Raw genomic sequence first — 23129 nt, forward strand, 5'->3', positions numbered from 1 at the left:
TAAGTCTTCTTAAAACTGCCTAACCAGAGACAAAACAAACAGCCTTCACATCTGTCCCTGTGTTAGCAACAGTCTGTACTTGACATGTTTCATGTTGCAGTTTTTTTATTGTTGATGTTCTACTCTCTGCTAAATGTTACTAGTATACAGAATTTTTCTCAATGTTTTGGTGATTCTTATCTACAAATCAGAGTTTCAGAATTCATAGTTCTTTGCTGCATAAATGGCCAGGAAATTTCTTTGTATGTACTGATTTTTATCAGTTACTAGAAACCAGATATTCAAACACAAGCAGGCTAATGTGTTTGCATAAGCTCTGTCTACAGCTGCTGTCCCCTCACTGTCTTTGGGCTACATGAATCCAATCATTTGCGTCAACATCCAGGAATCATGTTACTGACACTGTGAAAGCTTGTAAAGCATGGAGAGCCAGTTCGGTGGGGTTCAAACATTCCTGACCGCCATGGCAAAACTCTGATCCTTGCATGTATGCTGTGAATTTCTACAGTCAAGCCCCTGTGGGAGGACCCAAAATTAGCAATGGACTGTAAAAGGTTACAAGAGCTTTGGGAACACTATCCATTTGGAGTCCTGCCCCTTGTCTGCATTTGTTTGCTTTAGTCAAAAAATGTTGAGACACTAAAAACAAGATCATCATACACCTGTACTTCTGCTTTAAAAGTAAAGCAGCATACACATTATGTCACAACTGACATAAAGTCACATTGCGTTATATATAGTAACATAATCAGATATGAAGTGACAATTATGGGAAATAAAGTTTGCAACTCACATAGTCACTTTTTGTAAGATATTAAATGAGAACAGGTATAAAATTGTACGAAATAAGAGTTTCAATTGCAAGATATTAAGTCAGAATGCAAGATTTAAAAAAAATGCCACAATTGTCAGATATTAAGTTTTGAGCATATTTAGCATTGTGAGATATAAAGCACTAAAGTTGCAATTGAGATATTAAGTGTTATTTTGAGATACGTTGCAATTGTGAGATATAGTCACATATAAATATAAAGTCGTTATTACGAAAAAATAAAGTTGCAACTGAGTGATATACAGACATTGTGAGATATAAAGTCATAACTTTGAAAAATATTGCTGAGATCTAAATAAAACAAATCATGAAATAAACTTGCAAATGCGAGATATCGTCACAATTACGAAAAAAAAAAAAAAATAGAGGCACAATTGCGAAAGGTAAAAGTCTGGCTGAGCCAGTGTTGCAGAAATGTTGTTACATGTAACCTCTGACCTATTGTTTCTACTAAAGGTGGCTTCTAACACACGGCATATAGGCCATTTCTTCATGTATTCTACAGCTAAAATGAGAAGCGGGACTAACAGTGACCTAATAGCTTAAATCTGCACGTTTGCTGATGAAAAGCACTTGGCACGGCAGTTCGGTTTGTGGGAGGCTTACTGTAAGAAAGCAGGAAAAGCCAAACTCTCCCTGTGAGAGTTGTTTTTCATACGCCTGTGCGCTATGCCTGTGCTGCCGGGCCAGTTCAGACCTACCTCATGGCAGGCTGGTTAGCATTCCTGTCTCATTCTGAAATTACGTCTCCACTCCTACAGAGATCATCCAGAAGCCTGCTCTAAAAGCACTCATGTCTGTCATTTACAGTACAACACACCCTGCTTGTGCATTCCACATCACTTTTTGGGAATTTGTATATTTATTCCAAAATAATAACTATATAACTATAACAAATTTCATACTTAATGTGTATTTTATTTGTTAACTGATCTATTTTTGATCAAAGCAATTACAAACCTGATTGCTTACTAAAAATCCCTAACAGATCATGTTCTCAAGTCATTTCAACGTTTAATGTGACCTGATATAAAGTGGTGATATCATAAGTGAGATGTTAGTAGTTTTAACATCAATAGCTTTATTTATTCATTCAGATGGATTTACGGATGCAGAACTGCAAGTACAAGAAGCAGGTTTTATCACATCAACAGTGTAATAGTTCAATCATAGCGTAATGCAGGCACTGACTTCTTTCAAGAGACTTAAAAAAAAAGTTATTCAGACACTTATCATATTTTGGAATAGTTGTTTGCCTCTTCAGAGGAAGCACTCCGATATAGGTTTTCTTACATTTAAATATACATGTTTTGGACACAAACTGCCCCAATTCCCAAAACACCCGAATGCCATGCATGCATCTTGTTGCATTTTCATAATGGGTTGTTTATTGAAGCAATTTGTTGTCTGTTGCTGGCCAACAAGTGGAAATAATCTCATGATCTGACATTAGCATAATTCTCAAACCACTTTCCTGAGGATAACAGCTCCATTTAGTGTTATTTTCAGATTTCAGCAGAAAAAGACTACCACTTACAAGTACTTGATGGTTAATAATAGAGACACTGAAAGCTAAGGTGTGCAACATCTTTCATGAAGAGTCCTTCTTTGAGAGGATCTTGCATTAAAGCACTGAATCTACGTTTTTTAATAAGATCCCACCTTGAGCTCCACTAATGACGGTCCACAGGTGTACAGAAACACATGAGTGCGATGTGACGTTCAGACCAAAGGAGTGCAGATAAGAATGACAGTGTGGGTTGTGACTTGAAAGCCACTTTCAATGATGCTGACAGCTAGTAAGAGAGACAATGATGTGGTCTGTCCGAGCTCATTAAAGGTAAAGGGTAACCGAAGCTATTAAAATGTCTATATATGGTTTTCCATATGAAGTTTGCCTGTTAGTCATTATCAGATCAGAATGGCATTAATAGAGCTAAGGAAATATTCATTGTGACGAGTGGGGCGGGGCTGAGAGCCGTGGGAACCGGAGCGAGGCTGGTGGAGTGATTGGAGATGAGCAACACCTGCTCGACCCAGCGGTCTTGAGTCCTACGGAGGAGATGGAAGGATATAAAACTAGAGCGACGACAGTGAAGGGCGAAAGAGGACCAGGTCTGGGTTTTAGTTGTGTTTGCTTTTTATTTGTGCTCTCTGCGTGTGCACTTCGGATGGGTTTAACGCAGAGCACGAATTCTGAGTATGGGTTACCAAACTTGGCTGAATGTTACGTCACTTTCACCTTTGTTTTAAAATATATTAAAATGATCAAATTGTTACAATTCAAATTGTAACAACAAAGCAAAAATCGTATTGACCCTAAACCTTTTTATAAATTATTTATAAACCAGATTATTATTTTTATTACCTAAGATTATCAGATACGCCATTGAACAACCATAGACAAGGAAACTAGTCTATTATTAAAGTTTGGAAACCGAACTAGAAGCATGTATTGAAATCGTCCAGTTCTCACAATGTTGACCAACAGTGTGTATTTATATAAAACACATAACGTTTAACTCATCTGAAGCAAGCATTTAACCTACGTTTGTCCATTGCAAAATGCACTCAGTAGTTTCTATGAGAGGAACAACAATTACACAAGCTATATTGCTGTGTTGCAAATTGAGAATATATTAGCAATAAGTAAAAAAACAAAAAAACAACTTCGTGATGTCTGAACAATCTGGCCCATTCATGCAGCACATGCCATGCCTGCAGCACGGGGATTTAGACGATCAGCTGAGTGCAGCTTCCACTACAATACAACATTGTTCTCAAACGAAACGAAACGTTGCTTGTTTGCCTTCAAACTCTGTTGTGCAGCTTATCAGAGAAGCACAGCTCCAAATCTCCCTCCGAGCTTGGGAACTCAAATCAGTGTGTGTCCATTTCCTACTGCCCACTGTCAAACAAGCACTGCGCTTGCCCAAAAGCTTTCTGAAATGCTGGTTTGTTGCTGTTGCATGTGTAAAAGAACTATGAACATGAGCTGAGGCAAGAAAGAGAGCAGAACAGGAAAAGGAAGAGATCTTGCACAATTTGAGAATAAACCTGACAGAAAAATATACTCAATACTCTCTTTAAAAGAGAGTGTAAAACTGTCAAATTGTCTGTGAAATATCTTTGGAGTGGACCCTTATGTCAAACTTAAAAATGTGTATTTTACACAAATTATATGACAAAATATCAAAGCAAGTTGAATCTACTTTTAAAGCAAGACAAGCACAGGCACAGACGTTTAAATTCTAACAAATATACTGTTGATAAAGAAGAAAGACACTTTATATATAGTTATGAGAAATGTCACTTGATCTGATATTTTGTATCTAATGCAATCACATATATTGCGATTAAAACCGTGTGATTTTAAACTCCACATACTCTCGTGCCTGTTGGATGTGGAACCTGTAAAGCATCACAGCATCAAACTGAATGGGACTGAAGGCACTTCCTTTTCGACACTTATCTTCTTTTCCTCATCACCGAGATGCATGCATGTGAAACAAACCACGGCCAACGCTCTTTCAGACATGGAAATCTGTGTGCTTTGATAAGACTTGCTGCCCGTACCTGAATAAGATATGTTTCTTGTTATCTTGGAACATGTAATTCATCTTGTTCTTGTTACCCTGACAACAGCAAAATCAACCAAGTAAGCTATAGTCACATCTTTTTTCTACTGAAGAAGAATATTAAATAAAAAAGATAATATATAAAAAATTTAAGTCATGTTCCGTCTTCATATCTAATATTGCCTTTCAGAATAATTCTCTGGAAATGCAAGTCCTGACCTTGAATGGGTGCAAATATAATGTTTAAAAAAATACTACTATATGAATTATTGCATTTATTTAATCCACATAAATTCAGCCATTAATCCAATATTCAGTGCAACATCCTTGAAAAATCTTTGAAATATGCAAATTCATATTTTTATTTATGTTGACATAATTTGTGCTACTTCCTATTTCGGTGGAGACTGGAATTTATTATAATTTTTTTTCAGTATTCACTGATGAATAAAAAAGCATTTATTTGAAACTTGTTTAATAACAATGTAAATGTAACTGCCACTTTAGAAAAATTTAATAAATAAAAATATTAATTTCTTCCCAAAAAAAAATACCTCCAAAAGGCAGTGTATATGAGATGAATAAAAATGTGAAAAATAGATATTCATTTATTTTTCACATTTTTATTTATCTCATATATACATACATGCTACAAACCTTCAAAACTTGCTATCTACTGTTCCAACAGAAGCGTTTTCATCTCTTTTTCCATGCCTTGCTTGCCTACACATACAAAATACAACTAATTATGCCTAAAACCCTCCCAGCACTGCTCACCTGCTGATTATATTGTGAAAGCTGTGGTCACAAACAATATAAAATATAACACGTTTGCATTCACGCATATGCTTTTTACTTATTGACCCAGTAGTTTTGTGCACACACTGCTTTCTGGTACATAACAGCTCAACCTTTTTATTTTCTTTAAATAGATCAGTGGTTTTTGGCTTGCCACTGGAAGGCCTGAAACCACATTAAATCACCCTGATAATCATCGACTTTTTTACTTACTACGCCCTGGGAGAGATACATACTTCTCACTTTTGCAGTTCACTCATTCAAAACAACTGATGCCTGTGGCTATGTAAACTAAATGGATTAGAAAGCATGTAGCGAACATGAATTATGCTTACTTACCTATATAGAGAGAGGAGTCCTTCTTCCGCACATGATCGTCTATGTAAGACACACCTAGGGGCTGAACAGGTGTGGCACCAATACCCAGCAGCATCTGGGCTCCAATCAGAAGCAGGTACATCATGTTGGTGTTGGCTTTACTGCCACACGGTTCATCAGCTCTCGAGGTGTTGGAGCACACGTCTCGCCCCTGATCCTTGCTCCACGAGTCTGTGATTGTGTACTGACTGGTGAGGAATTCCGGTAACGCAGAGAGCAGTGCTCCCAAAGCCATGACAATGCCCCCACAGCCAATTAACCGAGGGCGGTGGGCTTTAGCACCAAAATAACTAACGAAGAGAATGAAGACCAGGTTGCCGATCTCAAAGCTGCTGGCGATGACGCCCACATCAGCGCTCTGAAGATTGAAGCGCCGCTCCAGCGTGGTCAGCACGCTCACCTAAGAGATAAACATAGCAGAAGAATTACTGTAATGGAAATTTAAAATAGTTGTAGGTACAATATCACCATTTCACATTTGAAACCGGATGACTGTTATATTCAGCACAGGTTAGTGTTCAGGCAGAGTGATGTCAAAATTCTGTAAAATTTTGTAAAAAAAAACAAACAAACAAAAAACTGGTGAAACAATAATTATGCGAAATATAATTACAATTTAAAATAATTGTTTTATATTTGTATTTGTTTTAAAAAATATATATATTTTTCCCCTGGTGGCAAAGCTTCCTAAAATCATTCTAATATGCTGATTTGGAGCTCCAGAAACATTTATTATTTTTATCAATCGACAGTTGTGCTGATATATATTTTTGTGTAACATTGTAGGCCTAAATGTCTTTATTCTCACTTTTGATAAATGTAATGTATCCTTTCTAAATAAAATAATTAATTAATTTCTTAAAAACAGACAAACTAAAATATTGACTAATATTTTATATAGCTCTATTTTTGTCATCATACAGAAAGTCAAATCCGACTCTAAACAATAAAATACCAAATCTTATCTAACCTGAGAGTTATCTTGGAGAGGTAATGTGTGACAATAAAGATCAGCAGAAAAGTTCACAGAGAGGAACTGTCTTGTCTTTTGCTACTATTTACCCAAGACGAGAAAATAGGATAGATTCAGTTATGGATCAAGGAAATGGGCATGTCCGATTAAAGTAATCAAATCCCCAATTAAACCAAACACATCTATTCTTAACCCACGTCAAAGAAGAGAACTAATGACCCAGAAAAATTAATCGTTTTGATAAATCCTTTCAATTAGTGAAAACATCAGCACGCAACTCGTCACACAGTCATTATCAAGGCTTACGACAAAAATAGCTGGTGAAAGTGAAAAAATGCCACCAGGCAGCCTTGATGAACAATCACGGGATTTTAATGAAGCAGCTTTGAGCTGGAGCAACACAAATATGGCATGGCTGTAAAAACAGCATGTTATTGAGGACACGCTCTTTACTATAATCCTATTTCTCTAGAACAGGCCTCTCTCAGATGCTGCATAGTGATCTTTGCAAATCTCTCCATGCTACATTACAGAACAGACTGGTTCATTTTGATTTGATAAACAATATAATATGCATGAATTCTCTCGATTAGCTACATACACAGTTCTGTGGAATACTTGATTCTGATTGGTCAATCGTGGCATCAAGCAACAATGTGTTTACACAGAATATATTTTGTATAATGGCCAATAAATTCATTATTTTGCAAGGAATGATAACAATGCTCTCTCTTTTCATATAAACAGATGTTAGAATAGATGTCATCATTTTGAGGGTGTGTATAGACAGATAAGCATCAGCTGAACTTCTGAATATTACTTGTCAATGGATGGATTGATATAATTGTTCAATGAGAAAAACACAATTTCTTTTACTGATTCATCTGTATACTGTGCAGAGGAAGATTATTCCTAAACAGTTCAAATGCATGTTGTGAGTAATAAGTTTATTGTGAGCTTTAAACAGAGAAGTGATGTTGCTGTTACATTATAACTGTCTGATAACTCAGTTTGCTTTAACTCAATTTCCTTTGGTTGGCTTGGTGCAATTTAATTGGAAAGTACCTTGGACAGTCTGGCAAACTGCTCTGTTCTGTGCTGAACTGTTGACTGTGGCACATTTGCAGTCTGCTAGAAGCCCGACTTAAAAGTGTGTTGTGTTTCAGTTAGTAATATGAAATATGCAAAACACTTCTCACTCCCTCGCTGTTAAACTATTGGTATATGGCTTTGATAAACTGCAAGAAACACAGTACGGTTCATGTATATACTGGCAACACAATTTGAATATCAAAACTACTCGGTCAATTTCTATAATCATTCTTCACACTTTCTATCAAAAAGGTGTCTGTGTTCATGTGAGTTTGTGCCTAAATTCATGAATTCATCTAAATTTATGAAATAATAAGAGATTATATCTTACCAACAACATTTCCACTGTGCCAGTAGAGTACTATTTTAAAGGGGTCATATGATGCTTTTTTTTAAACTGATCATTATTTTGTGTATTTGGTGTAAAAAAAAATTATTTTGAGGTGCTTTAATGTTCAAAAAACACATAATTTTTCAAATACTGTACATTATTGAAGGTCCTTTATGCGCCGCCTCTCTGAAATGCTTCGTTTTCTACTAAGTCCCTCCTTCTGACAAGCGCAGTCTGCTCTGATTGGCTAACTGACCCAGTGCATTGTGATTGGCCGAACACCACAAGCACTCGTCAGAAATGTAGCACACTTTTTTCAATAATCGCAAGCTTCATAAATGTAAAAGACAGTTAATAATGTCCTTAGTTTTAACATCAGTTCAAGCCCAAAAGGGGAACATAGTTGCGTGACAGACACAGTGATGAAGCTTGTACGTGTTTGCAATACACAAGCCACGGACGGTTAAGACAGCTGACTCCACTGTGTGACCCTGTCTGCCTCTATCTCTCTCGCACGTGTGCTCAAACACACACACGACATGCAAAACTCATTTAAACTGCCAATAGCAAACACTTCAACTAATAACAAAACATACTTACAGTAGCTGATTCAGAAGCGCCAGATTGTCATAGCAAAGTCGGAATGACCTCCTCTCCTAGGTTCACGAAACGGTCATTCATAAAATGTGTTGCTGTTCTGTTGTAAGTAATCTTAAAGATTCCCAAATGCATCTACTTTCAGCAGGCCAAATAAAGTGCTTTTGCTTAGATACACACAGCATCTCCCTGACATGACTGCTTCAACACTAACTGCAGTTACTGAAACCACACTTTCTTTCTTTCTTAGCTTGAACATTTGGGTGGAATTACGCAAATATTTCAACATAGTGACGTAGACATGTAGGGGCATGTTTGAGTGTGGGCACCATTTCGGGGAGGGCGGGGGGGGTGTGCCGAATCTTAACCTTTGATAAAGAATATGGTTTTGAGACTTTAGTCTTTGCTTTACTTCAGGGTCGTATCTATATATGAAAACTTGAAATTGCATCATATGACCCTTTTAAGATCTGGCCTAAAATATCCTTTTTTTTTTTTATATAAGATCTGTGGATAACAGAAGCTCAAGATATTTTTTTATGTTTTATTCTAGGAGTTAAAAAGCTCAGGCCTGGGGCTAAACATAGGAAATTGACACAATGCAAAGAAATAAGAATGACGTCTCATACAGGACAATGATTCAGTCTGTGAAATAAAGTCTGTGGTTAACACAAGTTCAATATATTGTCACATTTTATTTTTATGATATATACGGTATTGTATCAGTGACACTGCCTTGTTATGTTTTTAAAGCTGTTACTTGTCTTGAAAAAGGCAGTTGCTTACAAATGGCTAAGTAAGCAATAAGGTACAAGAGGCTGTGCTGTATGAATAAGGCTGCTTCACCTCATCCCTAACAACACCCTTCATCCGTGACTAATTCACAATATAACATCCCTCGAGTACTTTACTGCTCTTATAAAATTCAAGATAAAGGGCAAAATTCCCGTTTGAAATTTTGTCTCATATTTACATCACATAGTTAAAAAATATGACACAAGAAGTAGGCCAAGTGTAATATCACACAAGAGCAAGTGTGATACTCATCTTACACAACAGTTCATTAAGAAGTTAATATTGTGTTATTTTAGACACAATGTTATCTATTTTGCAAAATTTTGACAACCAAAATATAAAGCCAAATCAGAACTGTTCATCCCCGAGCAACACACAGTGGCATTTCATTTCTTAATCCACGTTTTGAATGAATTTGGTGAACCATTTGGTGCATTGTACCTTTGGCCATAGTCACAATGGCTTTGAAGTGGCGCTGCACAGACCGATCGGTGTATGACATCAAAGTATCGTGAGAGCGATTCAAAAGCACAAGTAGCCGTAACCTCTCTAAGCTCTCACGGTTCTTTGATGTCACACAACGATGAGTCTGATGGTGATGATCCACCTCAAGTCGAACAAGTCTAATGATTCAATGAACAATTCATAAAGAACCATTTACTTCACTCCTGAGTTATTCAGTTATTTGAACGAATCGAATGAATAAATGACTCGATGACGTAATCATTAAGAAATTTAGCACCACCTACTAGCAATTTTAGTTTATTATTTAGAGTATCATTTCATTAAAGAAATAATTTAACATTTTCATAGAAATAATAATAAACATAAGACAATAAATGATTCAAGTTATAGTTCACCCAACCAAAAATGACAATTCTGTTATTTACTCACATGGTCCAAAAGAGTATATGTAATAAATTGTATCAAACAAAATATTTCTTGCTGAATCTACTTTTTGTAATCTCTGTTTGATGCTTTACACAACAATGACTTAAAATGATCTTCTCAGAGTAATTTCTCCAAATTTGATGTGCGATTAATTAGATTAATTAATCACCATATCATGTAATAAATTAGATTTAAAAAATGTATCGCTTACCAGCCCTAACTGATATGCACATTTCTTTGAGTAAATGTGTGTGCTTGAGATCTATTCACATGGACTCTGCTCAATTGCCAAGCCCAGAGACATGTGCCTGCCTAGTTCTGTATGGAAGCATGACGGAAGGACGGGACTGGTCACATTCCCAGTCTCCCTCCACTTTCTGCCTACCTCAGAGTCTCTGCCAAGCCGCTGAAACCTGTTGACTGAATAGCTGGGTCTCTCCGAATACATCATTGCCAGTGGCACAGCGATAGGTTACAGAGACTACCACCTTAGTGCCAAGACACATTCAACATGCCAGTAGAATAAAGTAATGCCAAATATCTGTTAACTCCACCTTGACGTTACTCACACCCATTGCCCTCTAATCCCTCAGCATTAAAACAACATTATTAGAAAGACAATGAATAACTGAAAAATGAGAAAAAAAATGTATATCATGCTATTGTTGAGTCAAGACGAAATTTCATAATAGGCAGGCAATGACAAATTCCTGAGTGCAGCACAACAAGTCTGTATCATTCAAGAGTGTAATGGTTTCTAGAACAAGTGCGCTATCAGGCATGCTCCTGAAATCCGTTTTTGATTTCCAACATGACTGAGACTCGGCATTGCCTTATCAGTATGACAGGAAACAAAAAAAAACAAAAAAAAAAAAAACAATAGTACTTACACTTTCCATAGTTTCAACAAAAAGAGGGTGGACCAGTAGAAAACAGTAATGATATTTCACAAAGTAATTCCTTTGGGTACTGTGCAAATCTCTTTTATTGATTTTAAACAAGTGTTATGTAGTAATAATGTTCTTTCAAGCAATTTACGGTAGTAGACTGTACCAGAGGGAGAATCAAAACAATTTGTTTAAGAAATATTGTTTAAAAGAATAATATTCAATTTAATAATAAATAAATGACTGGCTGTTCCCATTTCTAACCGCATCCATCACAACATTTCAAAAGACAATGTGACAGTAAGATAAATGAAAGATGTAATTTACGGTATCAGCCCATTTTTTGCGGACAGGCCGAAATGGATTTTGAATCCTGCACCATAAAATAAATAAATAAATAAACTCCTAAAGAAATGAACTTTACTTTTGAAAAATATCTTTAAAATCATATGCATGCATTGTGAGATTACATGACCTGATGAATATCAGTAGTCTCTGTAACTCTTGTATTCAACAAATAAGTTAGACACGGGTAACTGTGAATAGCACATTTCTACAATAGTGTACTGAGAATGTGCATGCCACCACATTCACTGGCCTAGGTGATACTATAAATTCAGTGAGATTCGTTTTCGAAATAAAAAATTGCATTTTTAAAGTTGCAATGAAACTGAAATAGTAGATTTTTTCTTCTGTATACTATTATGTATATCTGAGTGTAACAGACTATCGAAAAAGTAAAATGTGGAGTGGGGACGTGGATCTATGCATCAGTTATTGATGGGATTTTGAAATTTGGCCTCTGCACTCAAAAGTGGACACAGATGAATAGAAAGTTGCAGAGATTATGTAATTTTTGTAGTCCAACACCCTGAAACAAATTAGCATTTCATTTTAGTATTTCTGGTTCTATCATCCTTAAGTCATCATTTCAAATGCTTGATATAAGATCTTTGGTTAACAGAAGCTTAATATATACAGTGGGGATCGAAAGTTTGGACACCCTTTGCAGGTTCTGTGAAAATGCGAGTAATTTTCAAAAAATAAGAGAGATCATACTAAATTCATGTTATATTTTATTTAGTACTGTCCTGAGTAAGATATTGTACATAAAAGATATTAACATTTAGTCCACAAGACAAAATAAATGCTGAAATTATTAAAATAACCCCACTCAAAAGTTTGGGAACCCTTGGTTCTTAGTACTGTGTTCTGTTACCTGATGATCCTCGACTGTCTTTCTGTTTTGTGATGGTTGTGCATGAGTCCCTCGTTTGTTCTGAACAGTTAAACTGAGCAGCGTTCTTCAGAAAAATCTTTAAAGTCCTGCAGATTCTTCAGTTTTCCAGCATCTTTGCATATTTGAACCCTTTCCAGCAGTGACTTTATGATTTTGAGATGCATCTTATCACACTGAGGACTATTGAGGGACTCAAACAAAACTATTTAAAAAGGTTCAAACATTCATTGATGCTACAGAAGGAAACAAGATGCATTAAGAACTGGGGGGTGAAAACTTTTGAACACGATGAAGATGGCCAAATTTGTCTTATTTTGTTGAAATATATATTTTTTCCATTTAGTTCTGCCCTTCCTAAGCAACAGAAGATACTTGTATGTTTCCCAGTACACAAATTAAGTACAATTTACCTTGATCTTCAAATTCCAAAAGTTTTCACCCCCCAGCTCTTAATGCATCTTGTTTCCTTCTGGAGCATCAATGAATGTTTGAACCTTTTTAAATAGTATTGTTTGAGTCCCTCAAATGTCCTCAGTCTGAAAAGATGTATCTCAAAATCATAAAGTCACTGCTGGAAAGGGTTCAAATATGCAAAGATGCTGGAAAACTGAAGAATCTGCAGGACTTTAAAGATTTTTCTGAAGAACGCTGCTCAGTTTAACTGTTCAGAACAAACAAGGGACTCATGCACAACCATCACAAAACAGAAAGACAGTCGAGGATCATCAGGTAACAGAACACAGTACTAAGAACCAAGGGTTCCCAAACTTTTGAGTGGGGTTATTTTAATAATTTCAGCAATTCTTTTGTCTTGTGGACTAAATGTTAATATCTTTTATGTACAATATCTTACTCAGGACAGTACTAAATAAAAAATAACATGCATTTAGTATGAACTCTCCTATTTTTTGAAAATTACTCATATTTTCACAGATTCTGCAAGGGGTGCCCAAACTTTCGATCCCCACTGTATATATATTTTTATGTTTTATTCTAGGAGTTAAAAAGCTCAGGCCTGGGGCTAAACATAGGAAACTGACACAATGCAAAGAAATAAGAATGACGTCTCATACAGGACAATGATTCAGTCTGTGAAATAAAGTCTGTGGTTAACACAACCTCAATATAGTTTCACATTTTATTTTTATGATATATACGGTATTGTATCAGTAACACTGCCTTGTTATGTTTTTAAAGCTGTTACTTGTCTTGAAAAAGGCAGTTGCTCACAAGTGGCTAAGTAAGCAATAAGGTACAAGAGGCTGTGCTGTATGAATAAGGCTGCTTCACCTCATCCCTAACAACACCCTTCATCCGTGACTAATTTACAATATAGCATGCCTCGAGTACTTTACTGCTTTTATACTGCTTTTATTCCTGCCGGGATACAAGTCCGACTCTCTAGCCATAAGGCCATGAGGTCCCACCGAGTAAATAGTAAAACTGTTTGCACTACAAACCAGTGTGTTCGTAATTGAGATAATACATTAAAATAACATGATAAGACACACTAGTCTGTAATATCAAGCAGCAAAACTAGCTATTATTTGTACAGCTGAAAATAACTGGAAGCGAGTGATCCCGGAAGCCTTGCACATTCAGTTTACAAACGGCCACACCCGCTCTTACGGGAAAAATAAGGTGGATATGAGATTTTTACACACAAACATCTGCTTATCTCTCAGTATGAGAAAGCATCTGTTTCCCGTCTTTTAGTTTAAAACAGACTGATTCACAGCACAGTACACATTTGTAAGCGTCATTACAATATAAACTGATGGACATACTGTACCATACCTGAAACAGAAAACTAATAAATACAGTAATATTCACTCTGCACTTCAGAAACTGTGGGCTTCCACACAAATACATGTACATAAACATATTTCCCGCATGAGATGAGTTTCTTTGACGGGGAGGGGTGTGGCCTCTATTTTAAATGTCAACAACGCAACATAACGCCAGAAGGGATCACTCATAATTCATTACATGAATAATAAACAGTTAATTTTGCTCAAATACTGTAGATAATAATACATCGGTGGTTGCACAGTGATACACAGAACCATAAGGTGAAAAATTCATGATGAATTAAACACAGCTGTTGACCAATCAGAATCAAGGACTGGAACTAACCATTTTATAAATGGGAATACAGAGGTTGTCAGGGATATTAAACATCAGCACGCTGAACAGGAAAACCCATGTACTCACTATAGTCCACTTTTCACTGATTTGTTGTGTTTATAAAGCAACTCATGCAAAATATTTGAATTCGAGAATCATAAACTTTTGTTGACCACAGAGCTTATTTTATGTAATAGTGCAAAAGCCAATAGTAAAATTCTTTACCTTTACTGGCTTTTTGTCAAGGGAACCAGGGTGATACCAAGTTACAGGTGGACCAACAAAACTATCATCACTGAAGCACTAGCTTGTGCATGTCAATAGCGAGAAATACAACACTGTAAGGTCCGGAAAAGGTAAAAATGATGGCATATGACGTATGCATTGATGAATCCTTCACTGTAAGATTTATACTGTTGCATTTAGAAAATGGAAAGGGTGAATTTTCATTTCTGGCCTTCTACAAAGACTACAATGTTTTACATCACTCATAAACTGACCTTTTGAGACTGCTGCATTTGAAGCTCAGCCTAATAACACTTATTTGCTTTTATCTTATTGACACAGGTAAAATCTCACATGAGCAATAAGGCGGTCATTAATACACATCATACAGCCATCTACATGTTTCTGCTTAGTACTGCATTTAAATACAAGCGAATTGAGCAGGCACAAAGTAAAGAGTTGAGGTTAGATGAACCATATTTGTTCGGTGATGTCACGTGACACGTCTGCCAAATGAAATTTGCATAGACTGTCCCTGCATTTTTGCATCACATTCAGTGTACTCAAAGGGGTCATGAACTATTTACACGTATAAAAACATCATAAATGGTCATAAAAACATCCTGTAAGTTTCAGAACTCAAAACTTTCTTGTTAGTCTAAAATCAGCTTATACTGAAGCCACTCTGCTGAAACAACATTTTCCGATGAGAGGGGGGGTCAATACAGGACATAAATAGCGCATTACTTCTAAATTATGATGTTTTTGATGTAAAAATCTTGATAACATTATAAGTGGACTTCAGAGAACAGTATAAAATAATAAAAAGGCAGTTTATGGCCCTTTAAATATATGCATATTGAAAGCTACTGTATACAAAGATGTGCACAAGTTGTGTGTGCTTACAGAGATTAAATAAAGACACTGGCTCTTTTAGCTCATCGGGGAAGTCCAGACTGCCTAGAGTCAAGCTCAGGGCTGAGGCTAAACATAGGAAACTGACACAATGCCCAGGAATGAGTATGATGTCTGAAGCAAGCCACTGAGTCAGTCTGTGAAGTAGGGTGGAGAGACTCCTTCTCCAAATGGACAATTACAGCTGCTTCTGGGAAAATCTAATTTTAAAAATGTAAACGCTACATGGCCTGTGTGCTGCTAAAATATATTATATTTTTAGCCTTGAACAGATAAAAGTGGGTTTGAACATAACATTGTCATGTGAGAATACTGATATTGTGATCTGTGTATAAATAACCCAATGACCTAGGCATTAAACAAGCACTCTGAGTATACACACTTCTACCATTTCACACAAATGTTTTCTTAATAAGACATATTTGGAAATAGTATGAAGCATTTCGATGGTGTGCTTGTCAATGGAAACCAACCCCAGGGAGGATAAAGTTTAGTTTAACGCTGTATCTATCTGTCAAAATAAATCTGGGCAATCTCTACATCTTCCAGTCCCACATTTTCTTTTTTTATGACAAAGTTGTGTTGATTTGGTTTCCGAACATCAGAATTTCCATAAGCTGGAACCAAATCCAGTCCACAACAAGTGTACCCCTCTGAGACTGTTCCCATGATGTATTGTGGCTTTCTGGAACAGAGCAAATGATTGTTTCCTTCCCAAATATGGTCTGAGCACACACAGACATCAGAGACGTCCCAAGGGTATGGAGGACATGGCTGGACAAATCTCTTCCTTATCAAAGATGCTATATAGAGTAGTATTCAACTCTATAAAAAAGATGAAGGCTTTGATATTCTGGCTTCCTGTAATACTAAAGAGGAATAGTTCTCATATATCTAAAACAGATTGTTTTATTGTATGACCGGATTCTGTTATCGTCATCCATAATTTTAATATATATATATATATATATATATATATATATATTTTTTTTTTTTTTTTTTTTATTGTCAAACAGAAGCACAGGCTAGTTATTTAATGAAATTACCTATAAATTTAAACTTCCTTATTTTTTCATATAGTAAAATTTTACAAAAGCAATAATTTGCTTTGCTGCATTGTAAATTGCATTGTCTACATTAAAAATATTGAATGAATGAATGAATACTGAAATATTGAAAGACAAAAACTAGAATTGACAATCTTACATGTTTGCTAAAATAAGGATAAGACTTTGACATGCTCTCTTTGTGTAAACATTAAAGAGGTTATCATCAAAAATATCTCTCAGATATATAAAATATATTGTTCTTGTCCTGGATTTTTAGTAGCATACATTATATATTTTTCCTGCATAGCAACACTTGTTTTGTTAGGAAATAATAAAACATTTTTAATACTTTTCGTTATGCTGTATTTTTTATATATAAAAACAACCTGTGAGCTATTGTATGCCTATTATGAATTGTCTACATAATTTGAGTAACTATATATATATATATATATATATATATATATATATATATATATATATATATATATATATATATATATAGTACAGACCAAAAGTTTGGACACACCTCATTCAAAGATGACTATGAAAATTGTAGATTCACACTGAAGGCATCAAAACTATGAATTAACACATGTGGAATTATATATGGAATTATATACATAACGAAAAAGTGTGAAACAACTGAAAATATGTCATATTCTAGGTTCTTCAAAGTAGCCACCTTTTGCTTTGATTACTGCTTTGCACACTCTTGGCATTCTCTTGATGAGCTTCAAGAGGTGGTCACCTGAAATGGTCTTCAAACAGTCTTGAAGGAGTTTCCCGAGAGATGCTTTGCACTTGTTGGCCCTTTTGCCTTCTGTCTGCGGTCCAGCTCACCTTAAAACCATCTCGATTGGGTTCAGGTCCGGTGACTGCGGAGGCCAGACTGGCGCAGCACCCCATCATGTGTATGTGTGTGAAGGGAACATGAAACCCTTAATATTAAAGACATAATATAATAAAATCAAATATATCTCTTAGATATCTAAAATTTTTCCTCTTATTCTGCATCCTTATTTTTCTTTCTGTCTGTCGCTGGAGCAGGTCTCTCTCATAAGTGACCTGGTGCGAGAAATGTAAAACCAGGAGTGGATCTCGAGAAGAGGGATTACAGAACGTTCTGACCGGGGAGGGGAAATCTCTGTTGCTCCGTTCCACTTATACGCGGTTCCCGACTGTCTTAAATCCGTTCAGTAGCCTACTGGTCACTCACAAAGCTCCATGCTGTTGGCTTTTAAAGAAACTATTTTCGTTGGTGTTGGGAGGAATATCCAAACGAACATTTGTCTGAAGTACGTTTTCTATATTAATTACATTTTAATATAACTGCTGAATAAAACACGTTCAAATAACACACCCTCGCTATATCGCCGAATTAGGCTACAGTAATGCTGATGAAGAGTCCAACGGTACTTTTGCTCGTGTTATATTGATGATGATATAAAATGACTGATGTACGATTATCTGTCATAGACATGTAGCCTAGCTACTGACCCACAGCTTACTTATTTATCAGAGCCTGACAGCTATAATCTCTTCTTATCTGCAGAGTCTGTTTAGGCAGCTGCTTCATTGCATGCACACTCGGTGATGTTCCCTTCTTTTCACTTAACGTTATATTCATCTTCTTTGTTCTTAGGGCATGGCATGTTATAGAGTGAATGATTGAGGATCATTATATGATTATGTCACTCACATCCGTGTCACGTTTCTTGCCATGCACTACGTTGCACTCGTGCAGGAAGGTTGAAAAAGAATAGGCTAGCGCAAACCAAATGAGCCAAACCTAGAGGCAAATAAGTTCAGGAAGGTCTATAAAAACAGACAGTGATTTCCAGAGCCTTAAGTGTAAAACTATTCCGAAACAAAAAGAAAAGCATCGCTTTACTTACCAAGTATGCGCCCACTGTGCCCTGCGCCAACATCAGAGCACATTCCGCCACTAAAAATATCTTAATATTTGAGAAACATGAGGGCTTTTTCTTCATATCATCCTGCGCTGGGTCCTCGGGGCTTCTCTGCTTTTTCACCTGCATCCTGAGCAATCCAACAGCCTAGAAACGCAGATATAAACTATTGTAAACGGAGAATAAACGCTAAATCAAGCGTGTCTTTATGTCTCTAGCACTGACTGTTGTTGACTGTTGTTGACAGTCAGACTCCGCGCTGTGTGACAGCTTGTAGACTTTTCATTGAAACTCCGCCGATGAATGAAGCCGATCTAAACTCTTCTCCTGTGCACTCTATCGCAAAAAAGGCGGATAAAACGTCGCTGGTTTTTACTCCAAACATCTTTCTTTCCCTCTGAGACTGTCCAAGTTCCTGTCGTGTTAGTGTTTGCTCGTATCCCGTCACCATCGCTCTTGTCCGCAGGTTTGATTCTCCGCCTCGGTCAGTAGGACTGATATGTGAGCGCTTCTACTAGGAAAGCTGTCTTGTACAGTAGCGACACGTACATTATCTCGGTAGAGGCGCTGTGCGGAAGGCATCGTAAGCTGAATGCTTTACCGACTACTGTATTCAAAATAATTTAAATATACAAAAATAAACTTTAAAATAATTAAATATTTTCTCAGTAGGTTTCTGGGTGTAACGTTATTCGGTTCGTTTCACGCAAAACAACACTGACTCCCATAGCATGTAGAAATGAGTCTTAAAAAAAAAAAAACAAGATTGTAATATGTTTTTGATTCCTAAATATTTTTTTGTTAATGCACGACCGTTTAAGCATATTATCTTTCAAACGTTTTTTATATTTTTTAAAAGAAATCTCTTATGCTCTTAGGCATGCATCAAAATGCATTCAGCAGAAGCAGTAATACAGTGTCATATTAATACAATTTAAAATACCCTAAATGTTTTCTATTTGAAATATATTTTAAAATGTAATTTATTCTTATGAAGGCGAAGATTAATTTTCAGCAGCTATACAGTGATCTTCACATAATCCTTCAAAACGAATACCCCACTGATTTCTTTTTATCAATGGTTAAATTATTATTTAAATTTTTTTGGCGATTTTTTAAAATTTATATAAATATATAAATATTATATATATATATATATATATATATATATATATATATATATATATATATATATATATATATATATATATATATGGGTGGGCAGGTTATTTGTGAGGCTCCAGGCTTAACTTGGGAAGAGAAGCACTCTCTGGGCTGGATGTGGAAAAAGGAACGGGAGGGACAGAGGTCACTGACAGAGGAGGGAGGAAAGGGGACAGGTCGGTATACAAACAAAAGTCTCTTTACACTTTTCATTTACCCATTTATATAGACAGCTCACCCTCAGCGATCCTCAGCACTGTCGCTCTCTCTGGCGATGGCTCATCTGTCGCTAATTAAGAGACGACGAGGAGTCAAGGACAGGTACAGGAACGAACAAATGAGGGCACATGAAAGAGAAACTGGGTCACGGGGAGCACATGAGGAGCAAAACACAACAAAGACAGTTCAATTCTGACCGCACCCTTGTATTTTTTTATGCTGAATTTTTATCAGACAGAATTTAAAGACGATTCATCATAAAGATGACTCGGCACGGTACGTTACGTCTTAACTCGGCACGGTTTGCATTTCCACTGCAGTTTAGTATCGCTTTAGAGTGGGCGGGATTATTCACATGTCATTATAGTAGCGATGTCTCTACTGCCGCGACTCCTAGAAAAAACGTCTCGGTTACGTATGTAGCCCTCATTCCCTAAAGTTAGGTCAGTGACTGACGGATTGGGATCTCGCTAGAGCGATGAATCGCCTTCGAGTGTTAACAAAACAAACCAATGAATGCTGGCGTGCAAGATTTGCATGGCGCACCCTGCCCCGCAGCGCGGGTATATGAGGAGAGTGCAAGCAGTCGCACATTCAGTTTTTCACTGAGGAGCGCCTTGGCTGTACAGCAGTGGTACAGCAACTGTGGCAATGGAACATAACGTCTCCGTTCCCTCCTTCAGGGAACGAGGGTTACATACGTCACCGAGACGTTCTCTTCAGTCAGTCACGTTCAACATTATGTCAGTGACTGACGAATTGGGATCCGTATGAAAAGCGCCACTATTGCTGACCCCCTTCAGTGCCCTGCGAAAGCCAGCAAGTCCCTCCACTCCAGTTGAGGTGGAAGATAGGACAGGGCTTAGTCGGAGGAACCGGCCACTGCTGTTCTGTACAGTGGGAATTGGATAACACTGGGAAAGCAAACCAAAGTAGGGGAACACAACGGAACCACATCCTGCGCATAGGAGGTAACATGTGGAAATTACACATACCCGCCTGGGGTGAGATCACTATGCAGCAGAAACAGCGGAGAAATCTCTGCCAGGAAAAGACACAAGTTTACAGTGAGGGAAGGCGTACCGTGGAAGAATACACATGTGGGATCACCCGAAGGGGGAATCACTACACGCGGCTACCTAGCCCAGCATATGGGCTGACCTTGGGCATACAAACGAGTGCTAGACCTGGCATCTGGCGCTCCGCCATACCTGACTGCCGAGGGTGCGGGAGGAACTTCAACAGGTTATGCCAAGTGGGAAACTGAACTGAGTAGCACTTAAGAGTACGTATCCAGTCCGTAGAGGGGAATGGCGCAGCAAGCGTGATTGACACCGAGCCGGTCCAGCATTACCGGCCATCTGAGGTGAGTACACGAGAGGACACAGGCTCTACACAGAGATAGAGAATCGCGCAAACATGTTAGGTGTCGCCCAGCCAGCAGCTCTACAAATGTCTGCTATTGAGGCGCCCTGTGCCAACATCCAGGAGGAAGACACAGCTCTTGTAGAGTGTGCTCTCACTCCAAGGGGGCACAGTAAGCAATGGGCCAGATATGCTGAGACTATAGCCTCCACTATACAGTGGGCAAGTCTTTGTTTGGAGACAGCCTTTCCCTTCTGCTTTCCTCCTAAGCAGACAAAGAGCTGGTCTGAGGTCCTGAAGCTCTGCGTGTGGTTCACGTAAATGCGCAAGGCGCAAACGGGACATAGCAGAGTGACTTAAGCTTTATTCAAAATAAACCCCACATATTAAGAAATAATTATATAACTACATTAGTTTGATCAGTCGTAGCCTTAAATTAAACCTAGGTGAGCAGCCATTATCTCACTAAGCCAAGAGAACTGTAAACAAGCAAAACATCACAATTATATGCATTTAGCAGAGTTTCATAGAACACTGTCAACAGTCAAGTCACTCACGACCCGCCCACTCGGTGCTCGTAATGCATACAGAAGGCGCTAAAGGCGAGATAGTGACAATCTCTAGTGACACACACAAGTCCTGGCTTCAATCAATCGTCAGGATGCTCCCAATGGCCAGCGGGGAAACCGGAACCATAGCTGCGTGCATGTCCAAGATCCGTGTCTATGTCCACTCATTCGTGAATGATAAGGATTACCACTTCCCTCAATATGAATGAATAGAGCACGCTGATTAATCTCGTAGAGCTCTCGCAGCCAGGAGTCAATCACGATGGTTGTCACTGCATTGAGTCGTACCTCAAATTATTCGGCACCAAGACAGTCAAGCTTATCTCTCCACCGTTATCCGTAACACACTTGCAAAAGAGACTTGCAGATACACATGCAAACCTAGTAGATATTAACCCACCCTCACCTGTTACAAGAACACTGAAGCGCCCAGGAGGAGCTGAAGCGTGACCACAGAATGTGAAGCTGCAGCACGCCATTATCAAAGCAGCAGCACTGGCAACCCCCACTGACGTGCCATGACACCAACAGTCTACCGTCAAAAAAGCTGTCTTGATGACACTCTGCTCAGGAAGCTGAAAAGCTCTGCTCCGAAGTGAAAAGCTGAATGTGCGACTGCTCGCGCTCTCCTTATATACCCGCTCGAAGGCGATTCGTCTCCCAAGCGAGATTCCAATTTGTCAGTCACTGATGTAATGTTGAATGTGACTGTATGAAATTGAACTTTTTCATTCTGCGTCGCCCCGTCAAGCTCTCACTGGATCCGCTCCTCTGCTATCAAAGAAAAGAACGACTGTCCGCAACAGACAACGAAACTTTTTGGTTGTTAAAAAAAGGTGCGCTCATTCAAAAAAGTTACAAAAATCTAGCAGGTCTGTTGTGTTTGTGTTGCAAGTTCAGTGATGAAGGTAGTGACAATTCTCTCTGGCCAATCCATGATCAGCAGAGTTTACACAACACGTTTTGGTAATGGTACGGTTGGAACCTCAACTATGGTGGTACTAAAATAAGTACAAGGTACCAGATACTGTACACAGTGGAAAATCCCCCAAAAGTGAACTGTACCATTCCGTATCATGCAGTGGAAAACTCCCATTAGACTATCATTCCAAGCTGATTGATGAATCACTGGCAAGTGTGATCATTTCATATTATATTACTGCAGCAGATATGCCTCAAAAATAGGTTTTT

The 23129-nt window shown here is 37.6% G+C and overlaps 1 protein-coding gene across 1 annotated transcript in view; it reads right to left on the reverse strand.

Annotated features, from left to right (window-relative positions):
* LOC113061613 (solute carrier organic anion transporter family member 3A1-like) overlaps window positions 1–19242 on the reverse strand; it is a 43582-nt gene extending 24340 nt beyond the window's left edge. The window contains exons 1-2 of the mRNA XM_026230888.1: window positions 18607–19242; window positions 5548–5986 (exon numbers count right to left, since the gene is read on the reverse strand). Coding sequence (XP_026086673.1) covers window positions 5548–5986; window positions 18607–18750 — 583 coding nt within the window. The 5' untranslated portion in view covers window positions 18751–19242. The remainder of the gene's footprint in view (window positions 1–5547; window positions 5987–18606) is intronic.
* Between the last annotated feature and the right edge of the window lie 3887 nt (window positions 19243–23129).

The sequence above is a fragment of the Carassius auratus genome, chromosome 43, assembly GCF_003368295.1.
Source record: "Carassius auratus strain Wakin chromosome 43, ASM336829v1, whole genome shotgun sequence".
Classification (NCBI taxonomy): Eukaryota; Metazoa; Chordata; class Actinopteri; order Cypriniformes; family Cyprinidae; genus Carassius; species Carassius auratus.